The sequence below is a fragment of the Hippocampus comes genome, unplaced genomic scaffold (genome assembly GCF_001891065.2).
Source record: "Hippocampus comes isolate QL1 unplaced genomic scaffold, H_comes_QL1_v1.1 scaffold71, whole genome shotgun sequence".
NCBI lineage: Eukaryota > Metazoa > Chordata > Actinopteri > Syngnathiformes > Syngnathidae > Hippocampus > Hippocampus comes.
The window spans coordinates 563,258-587,452 of NW_017805932.1; the positions used below are offsets into that span (position 1 = coordinate 563,258).

Genomic DNA, 24,195 nt, shown 5'->3' on the forward strand with positions numbered 1-24,195 from the left:
GAGTCGCAAAAGTTCCCATCTCCTTCCACGTTGTGCAGAGACTCCCACACCAGGCCCTCCTCGCGGAGGAAGCCCTGGTCCGTCACCAGCAAGTACAAGTGCCCCTGAGACAAAAATCACCGTCAAACGCCGCAGACATGACAATGGAGACATGAGTCAACTGAAATATGATTGAAGCCTATTGGGAGAGGGGCTTGGGCGTGACTCAAGCATGTTTGACAAACAGCACGTGACTCAAACATGTCTGACGTTTCGTGTACGCCAAAAAACGACTGCGTGTGCGTGGAAGGTGAGCGTGTGTGCTCGTGTGGCGCCACCTTGTGTTTGATCATGGTACTGAAGTGGTTGTTCCTGAAGAAGACGCACATTTCCCCCTCTTTGGCAGCGGCGTTGAGCTCGCACAGGCCGTGATAGGACAGCTGAGTGGCCGTCGTCTCCAGGAAGTGCTCGGCCACCAGACCTGCACCACGTGACTCGAATGTTTCTCAAACACCACTCAAAAGGGCTCACGAGGCACAACTTCAACACTGTTTTTTGGAGCAGCTTCCTGTTTGTGTGTGGACAGGTGGGTGCTAAAAGGTCTGTGCGTCTGCGTGCATGTAAAATGGCATCATTATCCAAATTTGGATCAAGCTCACTCCAAATTCAAGTCCGATTGTTTATTTCATATATATACAGCGCAATGTTATTATGGGAGTGCTTTTGTTTTGAACCTACAAATATTTTTTTTCAGTTGTGTTTTTAAATGTCCCTGTGTAGGCCTGTCTGAAATCAAATTTATTCTCCTAAATTTGCTTCATGCTGGGTGTGTGCACGTTACCTTCGGCGACTTGTGTGCTGTCGGCCGAGTGTTTGTAGTCGATGATCTTCTCCACCAGTTGGTTGTAACTCAGCTTGCCGACAGCGGCCACCATCTCGGGACTCTGCGCACGCACATGTGACAAGAGTCAACAGTGTGTCTCGTGAAGATGACTGAAAGGGGTTGGCGGGGGTGACACCTGGGGGTCCACCAGCCATCCGTGGTAGAGCGGGATGTCCAGCAAGTCAAAGACGATGCACTCGGGCGTGTACTCAAAGTCGGTGACGGCCGAGAAGCGAACGTTCACGTCGAGCCCCGTCGACAGTTTGGGCAGCACCGCCATGGCGTCGCTCATGTTCTAAAATGTTTCAGACATGTTGTCGTTGCATTTTAGCGATACGTTCTGTACATTTAGACATGTTTTACTCATACTTTTCAAACTTAAGTCACGTTTTTAGTCAGGTTTGACTCGGGTTTTAGCCACGCTAGCAAGCCACGTTAGCAAGTGATGATCTGGATTGTGTGAGTACGGCTGTGCGTACCTGTTGAAAATTGAGCTCCATCCCGTCCGTCTTTTGCCTGGGTGTAACTGACAGCACACACTCACCTGCACACGAACACAGCTGATGTCATGGAGGTGATGAGGATGTCATCATGACATCATACCGAAGCAGCTTACCCAGGTGAGCCATCAGGTCCTCTGTGGTGACAACTTCAGTCTGAGCGGGGAGCTTTGCCTAGCCGCGCAGACACACACACACACACACACACACACGTGTGAAAGGCGCATATGCATTGTTTTGGGGTGTGTACAGAAAATGTGCTTGGTACCTTCCAGCGAAGGAAGAGTATGTTCATGATGGCCAGCAGGGGGCAGGGTCCGTTGTCACTTTGAGTGATAATGGGGGTCTTCTTCTTTTTCCAGGTGATCCACTTGACCAGGTAGTAAGCCGCCGATGTGCCTGCCGCAGCTTCGGCGGGAGCAGCGCCTCCTTCGGACAGTAGAGCAATTATAGTCACAACTTGACTGTCCTGGCGTGTCTTTGTCATAATTGTCGCAAGCAAGTTGATCTTCACCTGCCACCTCGTCGTCCTTCAGACTCGCCACCTCATTGGCCGGCGAGCATCCCTCCACCCCCAACGCAGAGTAAGACGATGACAAAACGTCATCCGGCTCCTGCAAGCTACCTGCCGCCGCCGCCGGCATCCCCTCAGAGAGATCCAGACTGGGAAGGGAGAAGGATGCAGAGTCGCTGGACTCTCGCAGCTCGTCTGAGCTGTCTGCCGTCGCCACGGACAAACTCTCCACAGCCTCCGGCCCGGCACCTGCAGCCACGGCACACACCATGCGCAAACGTGACTGAAAGGGATTAAGAATTTGGCAGAATGATGAAAGACTAAAAAATGTCTCAGACGTAACAAAACCTGGCTAACACAATACAAACCCGACTGAAAGATACGGCCATCTTTTGTGACTAAAACATGACTGAAAGTTGGCTGGAGCACTATTTAAAAAACATGACTGACACGTCATGTAAATGTGACTGAAATGTGATCAAAACGTACAACGTGCCTGAATGTGACTGAAACATGACTCAAAACATGAGTCAACGGGATTGACAGCCACGCAAGGCGTAACCATGGAAACAAGTGGAGCTCACCCGTGACCACGACCCCTGGCAGGTCTTCTCCAGCGTCATCACGGGTTGGTCCATTTTCTGACAGCGTTGGCTCCGCTCCATCCTCCTGATCGGCCGGAGGTCTGTCATTCTGGTCGCTTGTCAGCTGCCCCATGGCCTCTGTCCTCACTGTCGCCGTGTTTCCCAGACACTCCTTGGCGGTGTCTGTCGGAGGACATGACGTGTCCTCGCTTGATGCCTGATTTGAGGCGGACATGTTGCTGTTGTGGTGATGATGCAGATGGGGCCTCGGTCCAAAGGCTGACTCAGCACATGGCGTCTTCACGAGTCGCTGTCAATCACTCCCAGAACCGACATGGTCTGAAGAGGAGGAAAACGCAGTCTACGTAAGCCCACACACACACAACATGGGTGAAAATTCATTTGGAGCATAACATTCACACAAAATACTTAATTGTAGCTTTAGAATCATCCCTATGAAGAAATTGGGATTCCAGGGTAAGAAAAGATAGCTCAAGATAAAAAACATCAAAGTGTCAGTCATCGCTTTCTCTTTTGCTATAGAAGGATCCAAACGAGATGATGTAAAGCAGTTGGGAGTTACATTTTATTGCATGCAAAGCGCTTTATAAATGACGTTTGAAAGATGGGTTCTGAAGAGGTACACTAAATGCTCACTGAAGATGTGACGGTCGCATCCTTCCGTCGCATGTAACGAATCGATTTGATAAATTCTTTTGAGTACATTTATTTCGAATGACTATTTTTGTTCTTGTGGTGTCCGTAGTTCAAAGCGCATCCACCGCTTACTCCAACATGGCTACACAGGAACTACATCACTAAATTTGGAATTTGTCAAAACATTTAGCTACAGTAACGCAGCATGTCCAACCGTTCATCAAAAACGGCACTGCCCCTGCCGCCCCCCCCCGAAAAGTACATGTATGATTGTAAGCGACTGCTCTTAAATACAGTGTTTAAAGTATAATGATTTGATGATAACTTGCGAAACCTGTCCCTGTACTGTATTTCGCCATTATGCACGCAGCACACGCACCTAAAAAGGTCCCGCCCACTTTATACAAAGAGTTGGGGAGTGCTGTTGTTGTTGTTTAAGATACCCCTGTCTGACATTGACGAAACAAAGTCTATGATCGTTTTTGCCGGCGATCAATTCATGTGTACGATGTACTCTGTACGACTGTGGACTCTGTACTCACAGGCTCTCAGGCGACCCGAAACTGACGCGATGTTGAACAAGAATCCGATTTCCACTCGTCAGCATAGCTAGCTTAGCGGCACATGCTAACTCCCACGTCACGCCGCCTGTTTACCTTATTAGCCACGCCCACCACCGTCATGAGGCTCATAATCACGAACCTCGACGTCAGAGGCCTTCGCCAGCCTAACTCGTTCGCTTGTTTGCGGACAAATAAATGCAGCTTTGGCTTTCCATTTGACGAGTTGCTAGCCCGACTGGTTAGCGAGCTCTTGGCAAAAAAAAAACTCTTTTTTTCCCGTGAAAGCAATATGAAATCTGTGTTGACAACGTAGGAAATGGTGTGCGTGTAAGCTGTCACAATTTGAACTTCTTTTGACCTCTTACCATTGCCTCTGTTACAAATACACACATGATACTGCAATAAGTGGAGATGTGTTACCTTTTGGACGACCTCACGTTGCTGAAACGTTACTTTGTTGAGAGTTGCTCAGTGGGCGGAGCTTGGCTTTTGACGCTTTGTTGCGTAGAGAAAGTGACACAAATGTTATATAAATTGTATTTTTTTTAATTCAAGGTGGATTCATTGCAAAATATTACCATCCACGAAAAGACAAGTCATTTGAAAGTGTTGTGAAATGATCTACCGGAAGTGGCCTTTCAGTGAGTATCCCAACGACGCAGTTGCTGTCGTTTCTGTTAATGCCTTCCCCAACAATGAAAACAATTCCACACAGACGTATTTGACCGGCATTGGAGCATAACGGTTGCTTGCGTGCGTACCGAGCACTTCACGCTATGTTTTTCGGAATTGTTTTAGGAACCTATGATCCCTTTGCGCCTGCGCAAGGCTACAAGCTGTCGTAAATTGGTCTGTCACAACTCCGCCACCGCCATAACACGTGACGGATTTTAAAATACACACCCACGGGCACATTTGATTGACGTGTGAGCAAAAAAAAAAAAAAAACGACTGCTCGCGTAGTTACTGAATATGTTGCCCCCCATCATTTTGTTAATCTAATATTTCTGAATTTCGAACGTGTAAATTATGTCGCGATTGCACCAACTGTCCCAATTATGTGACGCAATGAATTTCTACCGACCGAATATACTGACCACTTTGTAGTCGTGGAATAAGAGGAAATGTTAGCGAATATGGAACAAAGTCTCTGTGCAGAGTGACTAGAACCTGACCTGTTCAGACTACATTCCACTTTATAAAAACACATCTCAATCAAATGCAGATTGCACATAACCACAAGTGCATAAGCAGTCATTAAATATCATATTGGGTATATGTACTCCGTATGTCAACATGAGTGTCTATATTTACACGTATGTACAGTCTTTGAATGACTATGATCGGGCGTAATAAAGTCTATACACCGTAAAGTCACTTGCGAGATCAAACACTGTTCATGAACAGTGTGCAGTATCACAATATGTGTTTGAGGTTTCAACCCCAACATGTTTTCAACACTGAAGAACTTGTATTACTCGTCCAACATGTACTCGATCCCAGAGGAGGAGTGAAAAATTTGTTTTCCACAATGCACTGCATTTGGTAGAATTGTCGATACATTTAAAGGAACAGGATCAGTGGATGATGCAAAATGCTGTCCCAGTCCAGCAAAGCTATCTGAAGAGAAACTGTTGCATTGCATCAATAAAAACTTTTAAATTAAATGAATGAATCACACCATACTGACCAGAGATGCAATTTTTGCTCTGACCAACCAGTCAGAGGACAGAAAAATCCTCAACCCGTAAATACAGTAGTACCAATTTAGAGGTAGCACATCATTCGGCCACTTGGTGGCGCATATCTAATACATGGTCAAAGAGAGTCGTCCGGTGACCGTCGTGGTCGTACAAAGTAATCTGCCCGTATGAAAAACGATGTGAAAAATAATTTGAAAATAATTTTTTTTGAGGATGTCAAACTTCACATTTATTCTCGTCATTGATGCAGAAAACATTCCCAGTAGCAGAACAATCGTTTTTTGTTAACTTTTCTTTTGATGGCGGCGCGGGCACCCGCAGCAGCTCCTCTTGTTGCATGTTGTTTTGAGAGGGAAGAAATTTCACACACAGCACATTTGACAATAAAGTTGTACTTGACTTGACTTGACTTGAATCGAAACAGTGTCCAGGCATACATTTTGCACGAGGGACAATGTTTTTCTATTTTTAGCTATTTATAGGAGAGCTCGACATTAGTTTCCTTTTCATATATCTTGTTTGTTTGTCATATTGTGTTGTGAAGGCAGTACATTCATGCTGTTTAACTTCTCACAACGCTGTTAAGGGTATCCAACTCTTTGAAACTAGATGACTCTAAAGTGTCATTAGCTTTGGGTTTTGAGCACCACGAAGGGTGCTACAGATCCTTTTATGTCATGAGTTTACACTGCATTTTTGCCACTTGATTTACACAGCCTGGCCTGTGGTTAGAATATACATGATTAATGTAACTGCACTGGGTTCAATTCTGAATGTAAATATTCATATTTTTACTAATGCAACAAGTTAGCTAGCAAGAAACTCAACTATTTGCAGCACTGGATCTCCTGAAAATGTCTTCCATATGAAAGTAAAATTGGTACTGCATGAAAGCCTTAAGTGAATCAAAAATCATGATTCGAATCGGGTCCTTGGGAATCGGATCAAATCCATTTTGGAAATCTGAATCGGTACCAAGCCAAACGAGATACCTATCGAATCGTCTTTTATTGGAGAGATGTGTACCCCGACTTCGAATGCTACCTGTAACTTGTCTTGTAAGAGCTGAGTAAGAGCAACAGACCAACGTTAACTTCGGACGTTAGTGCCAACATTAGTGCCATCATTAGTTTTCAAGGTTAGCTTGAACATTAGCTTCCGACATTAGTCCCATCGTTAGTTTTCAAAGTTAGCTTGAACATTAGCTTCCAACATGAGTGCTATCAGTAGTTTTCAAAGTTAGCTTGAACATTAGCTTCTGACAAGGCCTCCAACTTAAGCTTCCGGTGTTATGTTCCAAATGTAGTTACTTTCAGCATTGCCTGCCTCTAATATTAGCTTCAACCTGACCTTTGTTATGTTAGCTTATTTTTGTGATTTTTTTTTTTTTTATCAGATAATATTTTACAAATATGTGCTGGGTGACAAACATTCACTTAATTGATTAAATATATTAAAAAAAAATGCTTTTGACTTTTTCCACTGAGCTCGGCGGTCATGTCAGCCAACACGCAACAGGAGAGCAGACAAAGCTCTCTGATTGGACGAGGTAGTGGAAACCTGATCCGCTGTCGTCGTGACTTCCCGTCTTGACCCGACTTCCCCTTTCTTCTACTTCCTGCTCCTCAGACGTGTTTGCGCCCGTCCAACGTTTTTGAGTCCTTCAGGGCAAAGACACACGCTCACACGGACACACACACACACACACACACACGGACACACACACACGGAGCCGGTGAGGGCACACACACACACACACACACACACACACACACACACACACACACACACACACACACGCTAGCATCCAGCTGGCCCCTCCCACACAGGTGAGGTGTCAGAGTCCACGCAGTGATGATGTCATCAGGTGAGTCCATACTTTCCCGTATGACTGACGACTAAAGAGCAGCTCCTTCGTGAATATTATTATTATTATTCCCTCGCTGTTACTTATTAGTACTTACATTGGCGTGCGTGTTTAAGTGTGACTTCTTGCGAATGTGTGTTTCTTTGTGTGTGTTTGTTGGCCTCTCTGTTATTGTGATTACTTCGGGTTCTTCGCACTTTTTTCTTTTGCATTTAATGTTCTCAAAGACTCGACACATCTGAGTGAGTACAGAGGTTACCAATGTTTGTGTGTCTGAGTGTGCATTTACGTGTGCGTGTGCGTGTTTGCGTGTGTGTGCGTTTTAAGGTTCCAGTGAGACAGCATGTCTGCTGTGACGACAACTTCAAGGCCCAGTGAAGCTGCGGGTCATGTGACATTCTCCTCTTCCTCCCTGGTCACTTCATTAGGTACACGGTCCAATGACGCATGCGCTTGATGTCGTACGCTCACGCATGCATACTGTTGTCATATTTGATGCACTGCACCTAAAAAAAACGAACAGTGTAATTGTTTCCCGATCAAAGTTGTGTCTGTGTGTGCCACATTTGTCAGACTCCCAAGAATTTAGCGTCGCCACGGCAACAGCAGACACTGCTTTGGCAGGTGAGAACGCGCGTGCGCACACATAAGCGGTTTTGACCCCGTGACCTCATTGTCGTTTTTTCGCGAAGAAGAGGAGGGTGAGCTGGAAAATGAGAAAGACCACGCAGGTGAGGAAGAAGAGTGCGATGACGAAACAACACGTCACTCATCTTCTTTTCCTTTGTCGTCACGATTGACATGATGGTCGCGTCGTCGTCATCAGAGGGATCTGCAAGTGTGGCAGCAGGTAAAGTCAACGACTGATCAATGTTTTCCTATTGGCATAGCCTTCCACTAGCCTAATGCTAACGAGCAAAGCATAAATCCGTTGGCAGAGGTGACTTTCGTGAAAGGTACGTGACATCACTTCCTGTCCACAGAGCGTCCGGTCACTCTGGCGCTGTCGCCGTGTTGTGGGGAAGGAGGAAAGAAGAGCATGAGGAAGGTTCTGGTGGCGCCGGTCCTCAGCGTCTCTTTAGGTCAGAATGACACAAACAAAACAACAACCACAAAAAAACAACACAACAAATCATTTTAGTCAATCATACAAAACAAATTTACACAATATTTAAATGTCAAACTCTTCAACCCAACTTAGCTTAATGCTAACATATAATGCCAAACACCATAGATGGGCTACTAAAAATGAGCATTGTTATTCTGGTATGCTTCTCCTTACATGGTTGCTAATTGGCTAAATCAGGGGTCACTGACGTGATTAACCCGTCGGCCTGTTTTAAAAATAATTCCTCGTTATGGGACACAGTAATTTCCTAGGATAGCTGTTGCGAAAGATATCATTTGAAAAGACAAATCAGACAAAACCAGCTTCCAAAATATTCGTCACTAAAATGTTCAACCAAAACGCGTGATTTCATTTGACAAAAAGTTTGCTAGCTAAATGCTAATGTTAATACTGGCTAATGGAAATTAGCATTGGCATTGTACAAGGGAGCACATTTCTTCTTTGGCAAGTGTGCATTAGCTCTCGCTGAGATCTTGCTGGGTGGTGGTATCGACGTCGTTCAGGTCGCAGCGAGTCAGGCGACTTCCACTCGGCGTTCCTGTCGCCGTCTCTCGGTGAGGAGGACGACGGCGGTCCGGACTTCGACCTCGACGCTATGGAGACGCCCTCGGACAGCGAGTCCCTTCGCTTCCCCATCGATGACCTCGACCTGGATGGTGAGAGGACGCCGATTCATGATATGGTTGATGATATCGACGATCCGAAAAAGGCAACGCAAGTAACAGGACGCTGGCGTGTATTTTGCTGCGTTGCAACTAGAATAATGCACATTACTACTTTCCTGTTAGCCATTTTTAGTTTTCCAAATTAATTTTTCAATGTTGCCTCATGCAAAGGACAACCAACGAGAGCTTGCTATCATTTTTTTAGATAATAGTTTTTTAATATTTGGTATTTTTCATCAGAAAGTCAAAATATGAGACAAGTTTTTTGGGGGGGACCATGTTTACCTATTTTAAGATCAATTCTCTTATTTTTCCAGGGAAAAATGTGTGCAACTTTACCAACATTGTATTTTGGTAAAGTTGCAGTATTGTATTTTTAAACGAGAATTAAAAAAAAAAAAAATTAAAAAAGAAAAATTCTTTGGGGAGAAACAAGAAAACTTCTACGATTATGAGAATACAGTTTTTTTTTTCCATCGATACAATTTATTAAATGTGATGACGATTTCTTGAGTGCAGATGACTCAGGCGGGCGTGGCCCGGCGTCCAGCTCCGGGTCAGGGATGGAGGCGGAGCCTTCTGGTCTGGGAGCGCTGGAGCGCGACGATGTGGTAGACAGCCAGGGCACCAGGTGGCGCTCGTTCTCCGCCGGAACCGCGCCGCACGACGGACGCGTCAACATGAGCGTGCTGGAACCTTTCCTCCGGGTTTTATCACACGGGGGTACGCGCACCCGCACGCGCACACATGCCCATGATATCCCTAAACGTAACGTCTCACCTGTCTCTTCAGGTTACTATGGCGACGGCATGAATGACATCATCGTGTTTTCCTCTTGTTACCTGCCTGAGAACTCACTGGAAAATTATCACTATGTGATGGACAACCTCTTCAGGTCAGTCGCACGTGCGCAGCCGCACACGCGCACACCACTTTACTTGATTCAAGTCCGTGGGTGTGTGTGTGTGTGTGTGTGTGTGTGTGTGTGTGTGTGTGTGTGTGTGTGTGTGTGTTTCAGATACTTGGTAGGCACGTTGGAGCTGATGGTCCGTGAAAACTACGTGATTGTTTTTCTTTGCGCCGGCGGTCATAAGGACAACCTGCCAGGGATCGGTTGGCTCAAGGAATGTTACCACACCATCGCATGGAGGTCAGCACGCACACACAGAAAGACAAAAAAAACGGGCCAAAAAACGTCTCACCTGTCTCTTCAGGTTACTATGGCGACGGCATGAATGACATCATCGTGTTTTCCTCTTGTTACCTGCCTGAGAACTCACTGGAAAATTATCACTATGTGATGGACAACCTCTTCAGGTCAGTCGCACGTGCGCAGCCGCACACGCGCACACCACTTTACTTGATTCAAGTCCGTGGGTGTGTGTGTGTGTGTGTGTGTTTCAGATACTTGGTAGGCACGTTGGAGCTGATGGTCCGTGAAAACTACGTGATTGTTTTTCTTTGCGCCGGCGGTCATAAGGACAACCTGCCAGGGATCGGTTGGCTCAAGGAATGTTACCACACCATCGCATGGAGGTCAGCACGCACACACAGAAAGACAAAAAAAACGGGCCAAAAAACAAAAAAAAAAAAACAAACAACCAACACACACACACACACCCACACAAATGTATATGGACAAAAATACACAATGCAGAACCAACTTCAAAAACATACACACAGTTAAACACGCACACGCCACTCATCCGTTCATCTCCCTTGCCTGCACCACTTCGCGTTGTCCAGCAGGGGGCATTAAAGTGACGTTTAACGCGTTGAAACGTCACAAACCAGATAGTGCGGCCGATGAAGTGAGTCGACCATTTTGTTGTCATTGAATCTGGAAGAGGCAATGACGTCATTAACAGCGACCAAATTGTGTAAGAAAACTATTTTCATTTTACTGATTTGTCAAACAGCTATCTAAAGAATAAATTCAGGTAGTCATTGATGGGTGATTCCAAATGTAGTTGCCTGTTGCCTTGCTAATGTGAAAAATTTGCAAAGGAGGCGAGCTTGCCTTATGTACTATGTGTGTGTCTGTGTGTGTGTGTGTGTGTGTAGGCTGAGGAAGAATCTGAAAGGCATGTTCGTGGTTCATCCCACTTGGGCCATCAAAACGCTCATCACCATCATCAAACCCTTTATCAGGTCAGCTCCTCGCCATCGTCGCGCCGCCGCCAACACACGTAGACGTGGAAACATAGACGGCGTGAACCCTTCTCGCTGACGTCAGAAGGTTCCACGGAAGGAGGCAAACCCTGACTTTCTCTTTCTCCTTCTCCTTCACGCAGCTCAAAGTTCAGCAGGAAGCTGCAGTTCGTCGGCAGCCTTCGGGAACTTTCAGCTCTGCTGCCCACTCAGCACATGCAGATCCCCGAATGCGTCACCATGTGAGTGGGTCGCTCGGTGCCGTGGCAGGAGGACCAGGAAGAGGACGAAGACGATGATGCCGATTGATGTTTTTCCTCCCCTGCAGGTACGACAACAACCTGTCCAGATGAACACGTCGCCGGTGCGATTTCGGCGCGGCCGTGACGCTGGCTCAGCGGTCTGGTCACCAGCGTCCTAAACATATGTACTTAAGGTTCACTTCAGAATTTTTGAATCGGAGTAATATTCTTCTACATAAATTTGAATAATTTTCTACAAATACTTCTGTATTATATATATATATATATATATATATATATATATATATATATAACGTTGGTTTATACCTACCATCACACACACACACACATATATAACACACACTGGTGCTCCGATTTTTCATGGAAAAGTATGTATGTGATGGGCATGTTTTATTGCAAGTCACAAAAACGGTGACGCGCGGGTCGTACTTGCGCCGCAAATCGAGCAAAAATGCCGCTGTGTGGAGGTTTGATGTGATTTGTGAGTGATCGGAATAATTCTTTCTGATTCATGTGATCAGTATCTAAATCGGTATCGGCCAGTTTCACTCATGGATAATCGGTACTGGACTTTGCAGCCTAAAACCCAGATTGCAACCCCCTAAATACATTTATATTTGTATAAAAGCATTTTAAGTCACCGATTTTAGGGCGTTGCAAGCCAGCGTTTTACGAATGATGGCCACCGTTATCATGTTGGTGTGTGAATTTTTATTTTATTTGTATTTTTTTTTTTTGGACTAAGTGCAAAGAAAGAATGTTTCCTTCATTTTTAATAGAATGTTTCAAGTTGTTCATTGTGTAAGTGAATGGAGTTGCTAACACCTTCCTCATGTTTATGACAGGACAGGAAACACTGCAGCCATTCAGGGCACAGGAAAACCTCACTCTGTGTGTGTGTGTGTGTGTGTGTGCGTGTTGGGTGGGTGTGTGTGTGTGTGTGCGCGAGTGTGTGTAGTCGGGAAGGAGGAGGGAAGGCAGGCGTGCAGGAAGGAAGTGAGGTCTGCTGAGGAAAGCCCATAAACAGGAACACAGAACACGATGGCTGTGTCCAAATTCACAGGCTGGATCCTTGAAGGCTTTTTTTTGGTGTGCCCACACGACGTCACTTCCGGTGCGACTTGACCGCACGTGGTGTTCAAATTCACATTTAGTCTGTCCAAATTGGCCACGCTTTATGCAGTCCATGGAGGAGCATTTAAAGGGATTCGGAAGACCCAGCCTGCCGATTGTCTTCCTGGAATTTGGAAAGCACGCGTGGTCGAGTTGGCCGGAAGTGACGTCATGTGGCGGGAAAATGCAGCCTTCGCAGGGACCCGGCCGATGAATTTGGACACAGCCAAACTTGTTTTTCTCGTTAGCTCGCTGCTGCGCTAGGAGCCCGTTTGACAATGTGTAGTAAGTGGGCGCCCACTAGTGGTACGCAGAAGAATCACTGCATTACAGCGCATCATGTCATCGTGGCTTCAATTTGTCGCCGATTTTGCTCTCGGTGTGCATGTCACCGCGGTGGACAATATTACACAGACCTTTGATCTGCTCGTTGATAAACCCTTTGACCTACTTCCTCAGAGGTTCGTTTGTGTTGGTCATGATGGCGCGACGGAGCAGTCACCAGACGAGACTAACGCGCCTGTCCACTCGCATTTTCTTTGGCTTAAAGGAAGCTCAGATGCTAAGCTAACTCATTTTAGAATTGTGGGAGTTAAAAAAATAATAATAATTTCAAAAAGATGCAATAACAGGGACAACATGCTAAATGCTAATCGGAAGGCTAAGATTCCAAGCCAGGAACCTCACGACTGTCAGGATATGTTCACCTCGAGGCCAGTCTTTCCTTTTAGTTTTTAAACCTCTCAGGGACGGACGGCGATTACTACAGTGGACAGCTTATCATGCGATCAGGCTACAGGGTGCAGGAAAGGGTTAAAACAAGCCCAACCACTAAAACATACTTTCATGATGTCATCGTGTACTGTAAGCAAGCACCATTTCTACAGACTATTTCCTACGCCTGTCTCCATGACAACACACACACACACACACACACACACACACACACACACACACACACACACACACACACACACACAGATTTTCATGGCATCAGATGATGTTACGTTTCCTTCTGGAACTCGTCCCCTAATCTGACCTTGAACCCTCTTTCAAGTTTCATCATGTTCTCTTATGTCACCCCCAGACGCATCGCGCACACATCATTACAGCAGCTTTGCTTTGTGCCCAGCTGTTACTAATAAAGCGTGTGCGCGCGCACACACATAGACACACACTCATAGAAGCAGAAAAAAAAAACACGCAATCACAGACAGACCGAAACTCGCGCAGACGTGTAAAAATACACGCACAGATGCATATGCACACACAATTTATACATAAACACACATCCGCACACACACACACACACACTCACACACACACAGATCATGCACAGACAGATGCAGAGAAAAAAATGCGCGCTCACACACGCAGACATACACAAACACGACGGCGACCGCGCGTCGTTCGGCCGAACTCGTTCAAAGTAAAAGCGCAACCGCTGGAAGGAAGCGCGGGTCTTTCTTTATTCATCAGTTACATAACCAGCAGGCGGAGCTTAGCTTAGCAAGCAAGTGCGTGCGGACGGCCTTGCGTAAGCAAAAACGTCACTTGGGACATGTCAACATGATCTGAAGGTGACCCTGAGCTTCTGTGGAGGTCAAAGTTCATTTGAAATGCAAACGTGGTGACGCACTGACGTCTTTTTATAAAGATAAATTGTCAATAGATACACCCCCCAAAAAAAAAAACAAAAATCCCTCAAAAAGCTCACAGGAGCCAATTGTCCCGTCGCATTCGCGTCCAAGTGGCGATCACGTGACCTGCAAGCACATAAAAATCGTCCACTGAGAAGGAGGTGGTCACATGACCTCTAAGTCTTTGAAAGAGGACGTCCTCCAGTGCATCGGACTGCCATGTCGTCACGTAAGCCGTGACTGACCTATGAGCGCAAAGCATCCTGGGAACTTGAAATGCGACCGCCGATTGAGCGGGGAATGCTGGGAAATGTTCAAAACCACAAAGTTGGACTTTTGAAGAAAGGGGACTGTGGCAAACGGAGTCCGGTAGAGTTGTGTGTTTGAGCGCTGACGTCCTCGCTCAAGTTCATCCCCTCCCGAGTTGGTCCGCGTCAGACTGAAAGTTGGAGGTCCGCGCAGGTTCGGCATCTTTGACGACGGGCTTTGCTCACAGGGACGGCGCCCCCTTCCCCCACAACCCCAAAGGGGGCCGGACGGAATGTGGGCGTGTCGCCGCCGAGAGGACAGTCAGCGCCGTGGTACGCCTGACAAAAGAGAGAGAGAGCGTGTCGGCCATTTAAAAGGGTCGCAGTATAGCGCCACCTAGGAAAATAAAGAGAAGAAGGGAAAGGAATCCAAAAAAAGGAGAGAGGAGAAAAAAAGCGAACGCGGAGAAGACGAGTCAAGCAGGAGAGGAGAGGCAGAAGGAAGAAAAAAAAATGAATTAGCTGAAGAAGAGGAAGGATGGAGAACAGCTTGATAAAGAGGAGCGGGAAAAAGAAGAAGAAAAAAAGAACTTTACCGGCTACAAAAGGCTGTTTCTGCCGTTCATGTTTGGACATTTCGACCTCATCTGCTCCTGAACGGACCCCGACTGCGCACACACACACACAAACACACACACGCGCACGTGAGACCACAATCGGCGAGCGATTGTGCGTTTGTCGGCCGCCGGTCCTTACCGGCTGGCGTCCGTCGGCCATCTCTCCCGAGCCAATGTGGGTCAGGTGGATGAAGTTTGTCGGCTCACCGATCATGCTGCGGTCAATCCTCCGCCTCCTCCTCTTCTAGAAAAACACGCACGCGGGTGAGCGTGCGGCGACAGATGCCGAATAACATTTGAGTGCCTGTAGTCGTCACCTCGCATCATAGGTTGTGTTTGCAACAAAGCCACGTGCGGAAACCGACCGACGTTCCCGAACGCCTCTCCAGGTTACATTAGCAACCAGTCGGCGGCAAGGAGCCCCCGAGTTGGATTTCAAGAATGCGCAAGTGCCCGGCAACGAGTCCAGGGTGCGCAACACAACCCCCCCCCCCAAAAAAAAGTAATTCAGTTACATCTTCAATCAAGCACGGATGATTTTGCTTTCCATCCCTTGGCAAGTTTTCAAGGGGATTTACAGCTTGAATACCCGGTGAGAAGTATTCAACCCCAAAAAACGTTTGCTTTCCCCGCCCACCCAGCAGCTTAAAGGAAACTCGCATTAACTTCCCTGAGAGTGAGCTCATCAGTGTGTGTGTGTGTGTGTGTGTGTGTGTGTGTGTATATTGTTCCCGTGTCACAATAGAACAAAGAGAAAAGTCTAAAAATAAAAGCGGCCGCTGGTGGTGTCAGCATCCTGTGAGCCCTTTCACAATAATAAGCATCATCATCATCGTCGTTTTGGGCATAGTGGTGAGGTTGCCGGTTTCAATCGGATTTTTGTTTGTTCTTCCCCTCGCGCCCACGTTCCCGAAAGGTGCAACTTTGCGTACATGAGCCTTGGTCTTGTCAGGTGACCGGTCTTGTTTGTCTATATGTGCGACTGGTCGACCGATGGGATAGACTCCAGCTCATCTAAACGAGGCCGATGTGGAAAACGGCATCTTACCGGCGGCGCTTTGGCCGTGACGCAACAAGCCATCTTGTGCCAGAATTCGCTCATGCCGACGACCGCCCGAGACCAGGAAGTGCAACCGGCGGCTAAACCCGGAACGCGCGGGAGGCAAAATGGTCCAGCCTGCCCGACAACCGCTGAGCTTGTTTCCGCGCTGGACCTGCAAAACACCCAAGATGCCTTGTCAGCAAAAATTCAAGTGGCTAGCAAGTTTCACATACAGCTCGAGTGAAGTACAAAACAGAAAAAAAAAAAAGAAAAAAACAGGACAAGTAAGGTACTGTAATGCCCTTGCATGTGGGCAAGGAGAGCCACTGCCACCTATGCAGTTGCTGTTTTTTTTTTTTTTTTTCAACCAACGGCTTCTGATTGGAGCCCGTTTGGATGAATTCCTCAGTCGGCCTCGGTGAAAACGTCATTCGCGGAATGGATGACATTCCCATGTTTGCCTTTCTTATTTGTCGCCGCAGGACGCGAGCGATTTGCGTTTTTGGGCTCGTCTGTAAAAGACATTTTCACCTGGCCGGATTATGTGCGCTTGCAAATATTGGCGCGTTTTCCTGCCAAGTCGGAGGACAAAAACACACACGGAGTGTGTGAGTAAACACTGGGTGGGGTCCAAACTTGCCACAGGAAGGCTTTCGTTTGCACATGCACACGCAATCGCGATTTGAATGAAACTTGGATGCAAGTGAATACGCGCGTCTTCACGTTTGTGTGACAAGGTCCAATGACGGCGCTTTTGTCTGATTTTGGTGTTGACGGACAGCTGGCACGTTTTCTCCTTAGACTTGATTTGTATCCAATATGCGCTTACTGGAGTCATCGGAGGCGTATTTTATGCTCCTCTTTAAGATGGTTTCCAGTTTTGTTTGTTAAAAAAAAAAAAAAAAAAAAACAAGCACGTGTACAAAATGAACCCTTTCAGGGACAGCGGTTACTACAGTGGACAGCTTATCATGTTATCAGGTTATCATTATTGGTGCATGAAAGGGTGAAACCAACTTATGATGGGGGGGGGGGTGGATGAAAATCAAACGCTAACAAAGGTCAAGCTTAACTCATTCACTCCCAAAGACGTTTCTAAACGTCTTTTCAGACTTGGTCTAGAATTGGCTGGTACTGAATGAGTTTAAAAACAACACGAAATCGGCATCAAAAAATGCATTGAGGGACACATAAAGCCATCGTTGAATAAAAATTTGCAGTTGATCAGTGAAATATTATTCCTGGGATTTGCCCCCCCCCCCCAAATAAAGTGAAATGAATTGACGAGCGCGCGCGATTTTCCCCATCCAAGCGGCTGTTTCTTCTTCCATTTTCCGCCGCTCTTGCGCTTTGCTGGTGTTTTCCGGAACGCTGCGGTTGAAGGTTGGAGCGTATGATAAAGCAGGAATGTGTGAGCAACAAGCAGCTTCACGCTCGTCGACAGGAATGTTCCCGCGAACGCCGCGGGGGACCAGCAACACGTCCGCAGACGTCGGATTGATCTTTGGCGCTCATTTGATCGGCGTCGGGGTGGTGGGGGCGACACCCATGACCTTTCTTGCTTGTGTGCGCGCGCGCGTGTCCCATGACCAGTGTCACCGACTCATTTTGCGGGATTGTCGCTTTCTGTGTTGCCACAGAGTGATGATGTCATTGTGTAGTTATGTCAAAGAATATTACTCGGATTACAAAATGGCCATCTGGGTAGTAATATGATTTGGAAAAGTGCAGCCTTCCCCCCCCAAATCTACCATCACCTCTCACAACGAGGCGCTCTAAAGCAGCAACGCTTTCATCATTTTGCAGGCACAGGCAGAGCTAGCTAGCTAACTGTATGTCGCAACTGCTAGTACAAACAAAGACGCTCAAGTTGATGTTTGGCGGGCCGCGTCACCGTAGTGTCGCTGGTGAAAAAGAGTTTCAAAGCGCTGTATGGCCACAACTCGCACCAATAATTGATAACCTGTAACCTTATAACATGATAAGCTGTCCACTGTAGTGACCGCTGTCCCTGAAAAAGGTTAAAACATGTATTTCAAATCTCTGGATTGACTTTCCGGGGTCTTTGAAGGAGGAAAACTCGCTCAGCTCCCACTTGATGAGACGAGAACAAAATACGGGTTGGGGTCAAAGGTCAGACAGGTCAGCCGACTCACTTCCTGTTCCCGACCGAGCGCGTCAGTGGAAGGAGAAGTTACAGTGGCAAAACATGAACAACTACGCTGGGGTCGCCGTGGCAACGGTCAACAAAGGAAAATAAGGCGCAGGCAGTACCGCACGGACGACGACAACAACAAGCAAACAAAGCCGCTTCCTCAAAAACGAGCGAAAACCACGACATATGTCCTCGCCGCCGCCGCCACCACATAAACGCGAGCCTTTAATTTCCGAAGGAGGCTCACAACAATGAATTGATCATCAAATGAATCAACAGTAAATCTTCTCCGCTTTCTATTCTCCTCCACGAAAGGAGACTGATTGTGTGTTTTGTCTTGAAATACGACATTGGCGATCATTAACTTTGTGTTTGGAGACATTGGCAAACATTGCAACTGAATCATCAGCGATATGTTATGTTTGTGCATTTTCTGGACTGTTTGAAACAAGATTTCGAAACAATGTTTTTGGAATAAAGGAATGATTTAAAAAAAAATCTGATTAGTTAAAAATAATAAACACATCTGTTATTAAGATACTTGTTAGTTGTAGCCCTTAAATGCACTTATTAAATCATCAGATAGATAATTATTAAAACAAACCATTCTGTACATGCATTTAATGCGTATTTATATATGTTATGAATGGTTAACACTGATTAAATGAAGTATAAATGACAAGATTAAAATGTTCAATCATACTTTTAGGATTCCAATTAAACATTTGATTCATTATTGATACCCATGTATTCAATTTCCGTTGCTAATGATCCCGGGGACACCCCGGACCGGTCGCCAGCCGAACACGACATTCACACTCACATCCTTCAGTGAGGCGACAAACATACGCATCGGTTTTCTGCCAGAAGTCCAGACAGGAAGATTGGACAACCATTTTGCAACAATTCAATGTGACCCTTGAGCAAGCATACTGATCTAGCTCACTGTGACTCCGCCCCTCACCCTAATCTGGTCCTGACTTGACTTGAACTCGTTTCAATCTTCCAACAGATTAAAAAAAAAAGAACAAGAAAACGCAAATTTTTTATAAATTTAGACAAACCGATTCGAACTGCCACTGAATTTATTTTCCTGGCGTTTAACCAAGCGCCGCTTGAATGTGTTGCTTGACAAATCAAACTGATCTGAGAGCTGCCAGCGGCGAGCTGTCAATCATGAACGGCTCCCTTCATCTGAACTTTGACACATTCCAGGAAGAGCAACTAAAGAAGAAAAAAGAAGTGCAACAAACTCACCTGACTCACCAACAAACAGACGGAAAACTTGAAGTGATCGCACGCCCAACTCGTGCCTCTGTCGCACTGACTCGATGCTAGACGAGAGTCTTTCTTACTTGAGTGGGCTTTCTTTTTTCTTCTTTGGATTTTTTTTTTTCTTCTTGAGGCGCGGCCCCCAAGCAGGAAGTCCCGCCTCCCGGTTCCCGCCCAAGCGAGCACCGGCGCAAAGCCGTCCGACCCCGACGTCGCCCCCTGCCGACTACTTATCATCCCTGCGGCAGGAACCCCACCCAGAAGTACGTCAGTGACGTCAGCATTTCATGTGAACAAATGCAAAGGCGTCTCATCACATTAAAGTCATTTCAAGCCCATGAAAAACAAAACAAAAATAACAAAAATTAAAAGAACAAGGATGATAGTCTGCCCTTTAGATGACGGGACACACGGCTGTGGCGCGCATGCGCAGCTTCCACACCTTGTCAGTCCGGAAATCTACCGGAACCAAACAATACAAATAAATATCAGTGTAAATTGTACCACGCAGAAGAGTACAATTTGTCATAGTTATACTATGTTTACACTAATATCTCCATTAAATACTAATACCAGTGATATTAGCCTGATTCAAGGTGCCGTGTACCTGAAATGTAGCTCCCTTCTGTAGTGCTGTGCCGGAAGTAGTCGTGTTTATCTACACGAACTTGACTCAGTTGCACATCGATGCTCATTTTCAACCTGCGGTCAGCAGCGTCGGCCTTCTTGTTCATCCGTTCATCTTCATCTTTAGGAAAGCATCCCTACTACAAAGAACAATCGACAACATTTGCACACTGGTCGCAGGTGATGTTCTGTTTTATTTCACTCGCAGATGGATTCTTTCAGGCCTCCTGATGACAAATGTCCTCGTTTCATTCATTGCTTCCATCCGCGACAGTTAAACGTTTTGATACGAAGAAGAAAAAGAATATCGCGTTCTATTCGTTGACATTTCACGAGAAACGAAATCAAGTGAGCAAGACATTTTCAGCTTTTTGCTGTCATCTTCGAGAAATTGTCTTTTTCTTTCTTTTTTTTAATCTTGGCCAACGCCTTAAAATTAACATCCGATGCGAATGGCGACCGCAGGAAAGAAGCCTAATTGGTCGGTTGATTGATTGATTACACATCGCCATGATGAGTGCAATGAACAATTTTCCACTCGTCAACAAATGTGTCCAATCCATCCTCGCAAGTGCTGACCTCTTTCTGCGCGTCAATTTTGACGAGACAAGAAAGACAGCATGAAGAGAAAAAGCACATAAAACAAATCATAAACAAATGAGGACGTAAAGCTAAAATAAATCATGAACAAATGCGCACGTAAAGCGCACGGTATACAAATCAGTCCAGAACGGTGGACTGGTGGTTCCGAATTTGAATCTCATCTCCAGTCGTCTTATGTGGAGTCCGTGTTTTCCTCTCCCTTTGCAGAAACATGTTAGCGCGTTAGCTTGAGTGAAATGAATAAATTGTTTCATTGAATGGGACTGCACCTCGACATTGCCGTGCTACGAGTCTTTTTTAATTTTTTTTTTTTTTAATAATATGCGTATTATTGAGTGAAGACCATTTTTTTGTATACAAGTGCAAATGGCGTCGTTAGTCCTGTTTTAGGGGCGCTGAAACCCCCCTGAAATGTTCCTTAGCCCATTAAATTATTTGGTTGCCTTTTGTTGATTGATTGATCAATAAATAAAACTGGGCATATGTGCCCTGATATTGACAGGCAACAAGCGCATTATTTGTCTTGGTTTTCCCTGATATTGGTTGGTGGTCATTTAATTTTTGTCTGTGCGTGCCTGTCAGTTGTCTAAATGTGCGTTGATGCTGACTGGTGACCAGTTCATCATTTCACTATATTTGTCCTGCAATTGACTGACGACCAGTCCATTGTTTTTAAGTACACGACCCACGATCGACTACCAACAGGCCAGTCCTTTATTTATAAAGTATGTACCTTCACAATGGCTAGCGACCAATCGCGGTGTATGCGGCCTCTCGCCCAAAGTGAGATAGGCCCCATCTTACTGGCGACCGCTCGACTGTGTTCCAGGTTAACGATGATGGAGAAATCGAGCAGCCAGTATGACTCGTTCCTGTTCTGGAGGCAACCCATCCCGGCCCTGGACCTTTCCGAGCTGCGGGAGCTGGGCTTGCTCGATGGACCTCGCAACCAAGCCCGTGACGACCTGATTGGACGGGACCAGCATGTGAGTGGGCGGGACTAAAGACACGGCCTAAGAGCAGTTAGTTGCCAATGTTTATTGAGCCTAGTCACATATTTGACATGAGAAAAATATGACGGTGGCTTTTCTCTGGGTGCTCCGGTTTCCTCTCACATTCCAAAAAGACGAGCCATGGGTTAATGGAACACTCCAAATTGTTCCCTAGGCGTGATTGTGAGCACTAATGGTTGTTCGTCTGTCTGTGCCTTGGCTGGCAACCGGTTCAGGGTGTACTCCGCCTACTGCCCGAAGACGGCTGGGATGGGCTCCAGCACGCCCCCAACTCTTGTGAGGATAAGCAGATTAGAAAATGGATGGATGGACTTGCACTGTTTGTCCACTGGATGGCGCTGTGACTCCATCTGACCCCAAAAGCAACATGGTCGTCCCAGTTCTCCTGTGACGTATGCAAAAAACTGCCAACAGTTTTGAACAACAAAGGTGGATTATCCTTTTACGTTTGTGCACCAGAAACTCCAAACCACGATATTACTTTCAAAAAAACAAAACCAGCTTCTCTACTACGAGCATCACCAACAAATGGAAAGACAGCCTCGGATTAATTCGATGATCAATTCAGTTGTTGCGAATTAATCCATTGATTGTGAGACCCCCAGATCAGACATTAACAGATTTACGTTCTACCGTTTATGTAACTGTGGATGCACATTAATTGATGGTAATCTTTGTGAACAGAGAACTATTTTTGTCCTGCCAAATATCAGCAACACCCTGAAAAGAATACATTTCCCTCACTGCACCTGATTTCTCACAACATGTTATAATTGGTCGGACATCACTGCATTTGAGGTCGAAGGTCACACGTGTTTGCAATGACGATGAATTGTGTGCAGGAGGAGGAGCTGAGCGAGTTTTCTTCCTTCAACTACTGGAGGGATCCAATCGCCGATGTGGACGCGTTGCTGGCAGACCTCAACCTGTTGCTCTGAGCCCCGCCCTTAACCTCTGACCCCCCCGCCCCCCTCCTAGGAAGCATGGTTAGAAAGCTGTCGTGATGTCACTTTAAGTTGCTGCATGTTGTGGTGTGAGCCTGCAGACCGACAGCTTCCACTTTGAGGTCGAGAGCTTAGCTCATCACTTTGTAATTATATTGTTTTATTTATTTTTCAAAGTCCAAACTCAGTTTCCATAGTAATATATTTTAAGACGTCTTGATGTATTTATTTCTTGCTGCCGATTTGGTGTTTCACTCTGATCCGGCATCACACCGAAGCCACTGGACAAGAGAAACATGTTTGCCTTCTGAATGTACCAACGGCAACAATTAAATGGATTTCCTTTTATTGGACCAGGACCAATCTGTTCTCAACTGCCTCAAATGAAACAAGATTACATCAACAATGCAGATATACAATAGCTACGTGGAGGCATACAAAGTTGCTAAGATGCTTTTATCTGTTCTTCGCAGAGAATGAATATATGCATAGGTATTAGGTTATCTCCCGACATGTGTTGCTTTGCTGTTTGTATTGCTTAGAAATAAGCCAAATGACGGCTCACATCTTGAAAAACTTGTAAGCACGACTGAATATTCCAGATACCATACCTTTCATATTGAGCCCTTCAAGGGTCCACAAGTATGCCGGGAGTTCTCGTGAACAGACCAGGAATGTGTAAAGAAACTTGCAAAAGAATTTCTGAATTCAAGTTTTTAATAGTTTTAAGCCACATGATATGCCAGAGAGTAATCCTAACATGACAGCGTGTTGCACACAATTCGAAAAACATACACAGTACTTCATGGCAACCACGTCAACAACGATGCCAGATTGAGTTCAAATTCAAGTCAACTTTGCCAAACGTGCTCGATGTCCAACATACAACAAATGTCTTTCAACCACAGGAGAGAGAGGAGCCGCTGCAGCTGCCCGCGCCGCCATCAACAGAACAGTTAACATAAATGACAAAATAATATAACACAACACAGATTTTTTTTCTCCAAGATGGCGCCCGAGTAGGCAGCAAGTGCTCTTCAAGAGCCTTGCTTTTTTTTTTTTTTTGCCACATTAGCCCTGTTCACACGGCAAGATTTACTCCGACGCTGCACCGAAGTATTTTGATGCGATATATTTTACACCGGAGCAAATTTTGTGGAGCGTTCACACGTGCAAAGCCGCTGAGCTGACAACTCCGGCGCAGCGTCGAAGCAGCTCCACTTGCAGTCACACGTGCAATTTCTGCTCCGGACCAAAACGACAGGAATGCGGAAGTAAAACAGGTTCGGGTCGGGCTTCTCTCTCGCGGACTTTTATTTATTTTTCTTTTAATAAATATTATGGTGGACACTATTCTGTCCTTGTTCAGAATAGATCCACTTGTCGGCAGTCGTGGAATAAAGACGTGTTTACAGTCAATCGTGTGTGCTCCTTATGACTGCCACAATATATGTTTTAAAAAA

General features: G+C 45.9%; 4 protein-coding genes across 8 annotated transcripts in view; 2 read left to right on the forward strand and 2 right to left on the reverse strand.

Annotated features, from left to right (window-relative positions):
- Positions 1-3,767, reverse strand: part of LOC109527984 (ubiquitin carboxyl-terminal hydrolase MINDY-1-like) — a 4,568-nt gene extending 801 nt beyond the window's left edge. Inside the window, exons 1-10 of the mRNA XM_019890232.1 lie at positions 3,660-3,767; positions 2,461-2,799; positions 1,877-2,125; positions 1,631-1,791; positions 1,479-1,536; positions 1,342-1,406; positions 999-1,157; positions 821-923; positions 318-460; positions 8-104 (exon numbers count right to left, since the gene is read on the reverse strand). Of these exons, the coding sequence (XP_019745791.1) occupies positions 8-104; positions 318-460; positions 821-923; positions 999-1,157; positions 1,342-1,406; positions 1,479-1,536; positions 1,631-1,791; positions 1,877-2,125; positions 2,461-2,695 (1,270 nt within the window). The 5' untranslated portion in view covers positions 2,696-2,799; positions 3,660-3,767. The remainder of the gene's footprint in view (positions 1-7; positions 105-317; positions 461-820; positions 924-998; positions 1,158-1,341; positions 1,407-1,478; positions 1,537-1,630; positions 1,792-1,876; positions 2,126-2,460; positions 2,800-3,659) is intronic.
- A 3,338-nt stretch (positions 3,768-7,105) lies between these two features.
- LOC109528004 (bcl-2/adenovirus E1B 19 kDa-interacting protein 2-like protein) lies at positions 7,106-11,734 on the forward strand. Of its 5 annotated transcripts, none has more exons than XM_019890264.1 (13): positions 7,106-7,250; positions 7,578-7,678; positions 7,824-7,874; positions 7,943-7,981; positions 8,077-8,100; positions 8,234-8,332; positions 8,883-9,035; positions 9,564-9,767; positions 9,837-9,939; positions 10,063-10,194; positions 11,109-11,195; positions 11,339-11,437; positions 11,524-11,734. In XM_019890264.1, exons 2-13 carry the CDS (start codon positions 7,594-7,596, stop codon positions 11,546-11,548), a joined length of 1,101 nt encoding a protein of 366 aa, XP_019745823.1. In that variant the 5' UTR covers positions 7,106-7,250; positions 7,578-7,593; the 3' UTR covers positions 11,549-11,734. The 5 variants fall into 5 exon arrangements, with proteins under 5 accessions (XP_019745823.1, XP_019745822.1, XP_019745824.1 ...); XM_019890263.1 differs by lacking the exon at positions 7,106-7,250 and adding an exon at positions 7,257-7,492; XM_019890265.1 differs by lacking the exon at positions 7,106-7,250 and adding an exon at positions 7,257-7,492 and having other exon boundaries at positions 7,946-7,981.
- Positions 11,735-13,994: 2,260 nt separating this feature from the next.
- Positions 13,995-19,751, reverse strand: cdc42se1 (CDC42 small effector 1). The gene is made up of 6 exons (XM_019890272.1): positions 19,531-19,751; positions 16,125-16,290; positions 15,216-15,320; positions 15,056-15,127; positions 14,386-14,798; positions 13,995-14,337 (listed from the first exon to the last, which is right to left on the reverse strand). The coding sequence occupies exons 2-4, from the start codon at positions 16,176-16,178 to the stop codon at positions 15,059-15,061; spliced, it is 228 nt and encodes a 75-aa protein (XP_019745831.1). The 5' UTR covers positions 16,179-16,290; positions 19,531-19,751; the 3' UTR covers positions 13,995-14,337; positions 14,386-14,798; positions 15,056-15,058.
- Positions 19,752-20,194: 443 nt separating this feature from the next.
- Positions 20,195-23,083, forward strand: mllt11 (MLLT11 transcription factor 7 cofactor). Its single transcript, XM_019890271.1, has 3 exons — positions 20,195-20,352; positions 21,594-21,761; positions 22,631-23,083. Exons 1-3 carry the CDS (start codon positions 20,233-20,235, stop codon positions 22,724-22,726), a joined length of 384 nt encoding a protein of 127 aa, XP_019745830.1. The 5' UTR covers positions 20,195-20,232; the 3' UTR covers positions 22,727-23,083.
- The last annotated feature ends 1,112 nt before the right edge of the window (positions 23,084-24,195 follow it).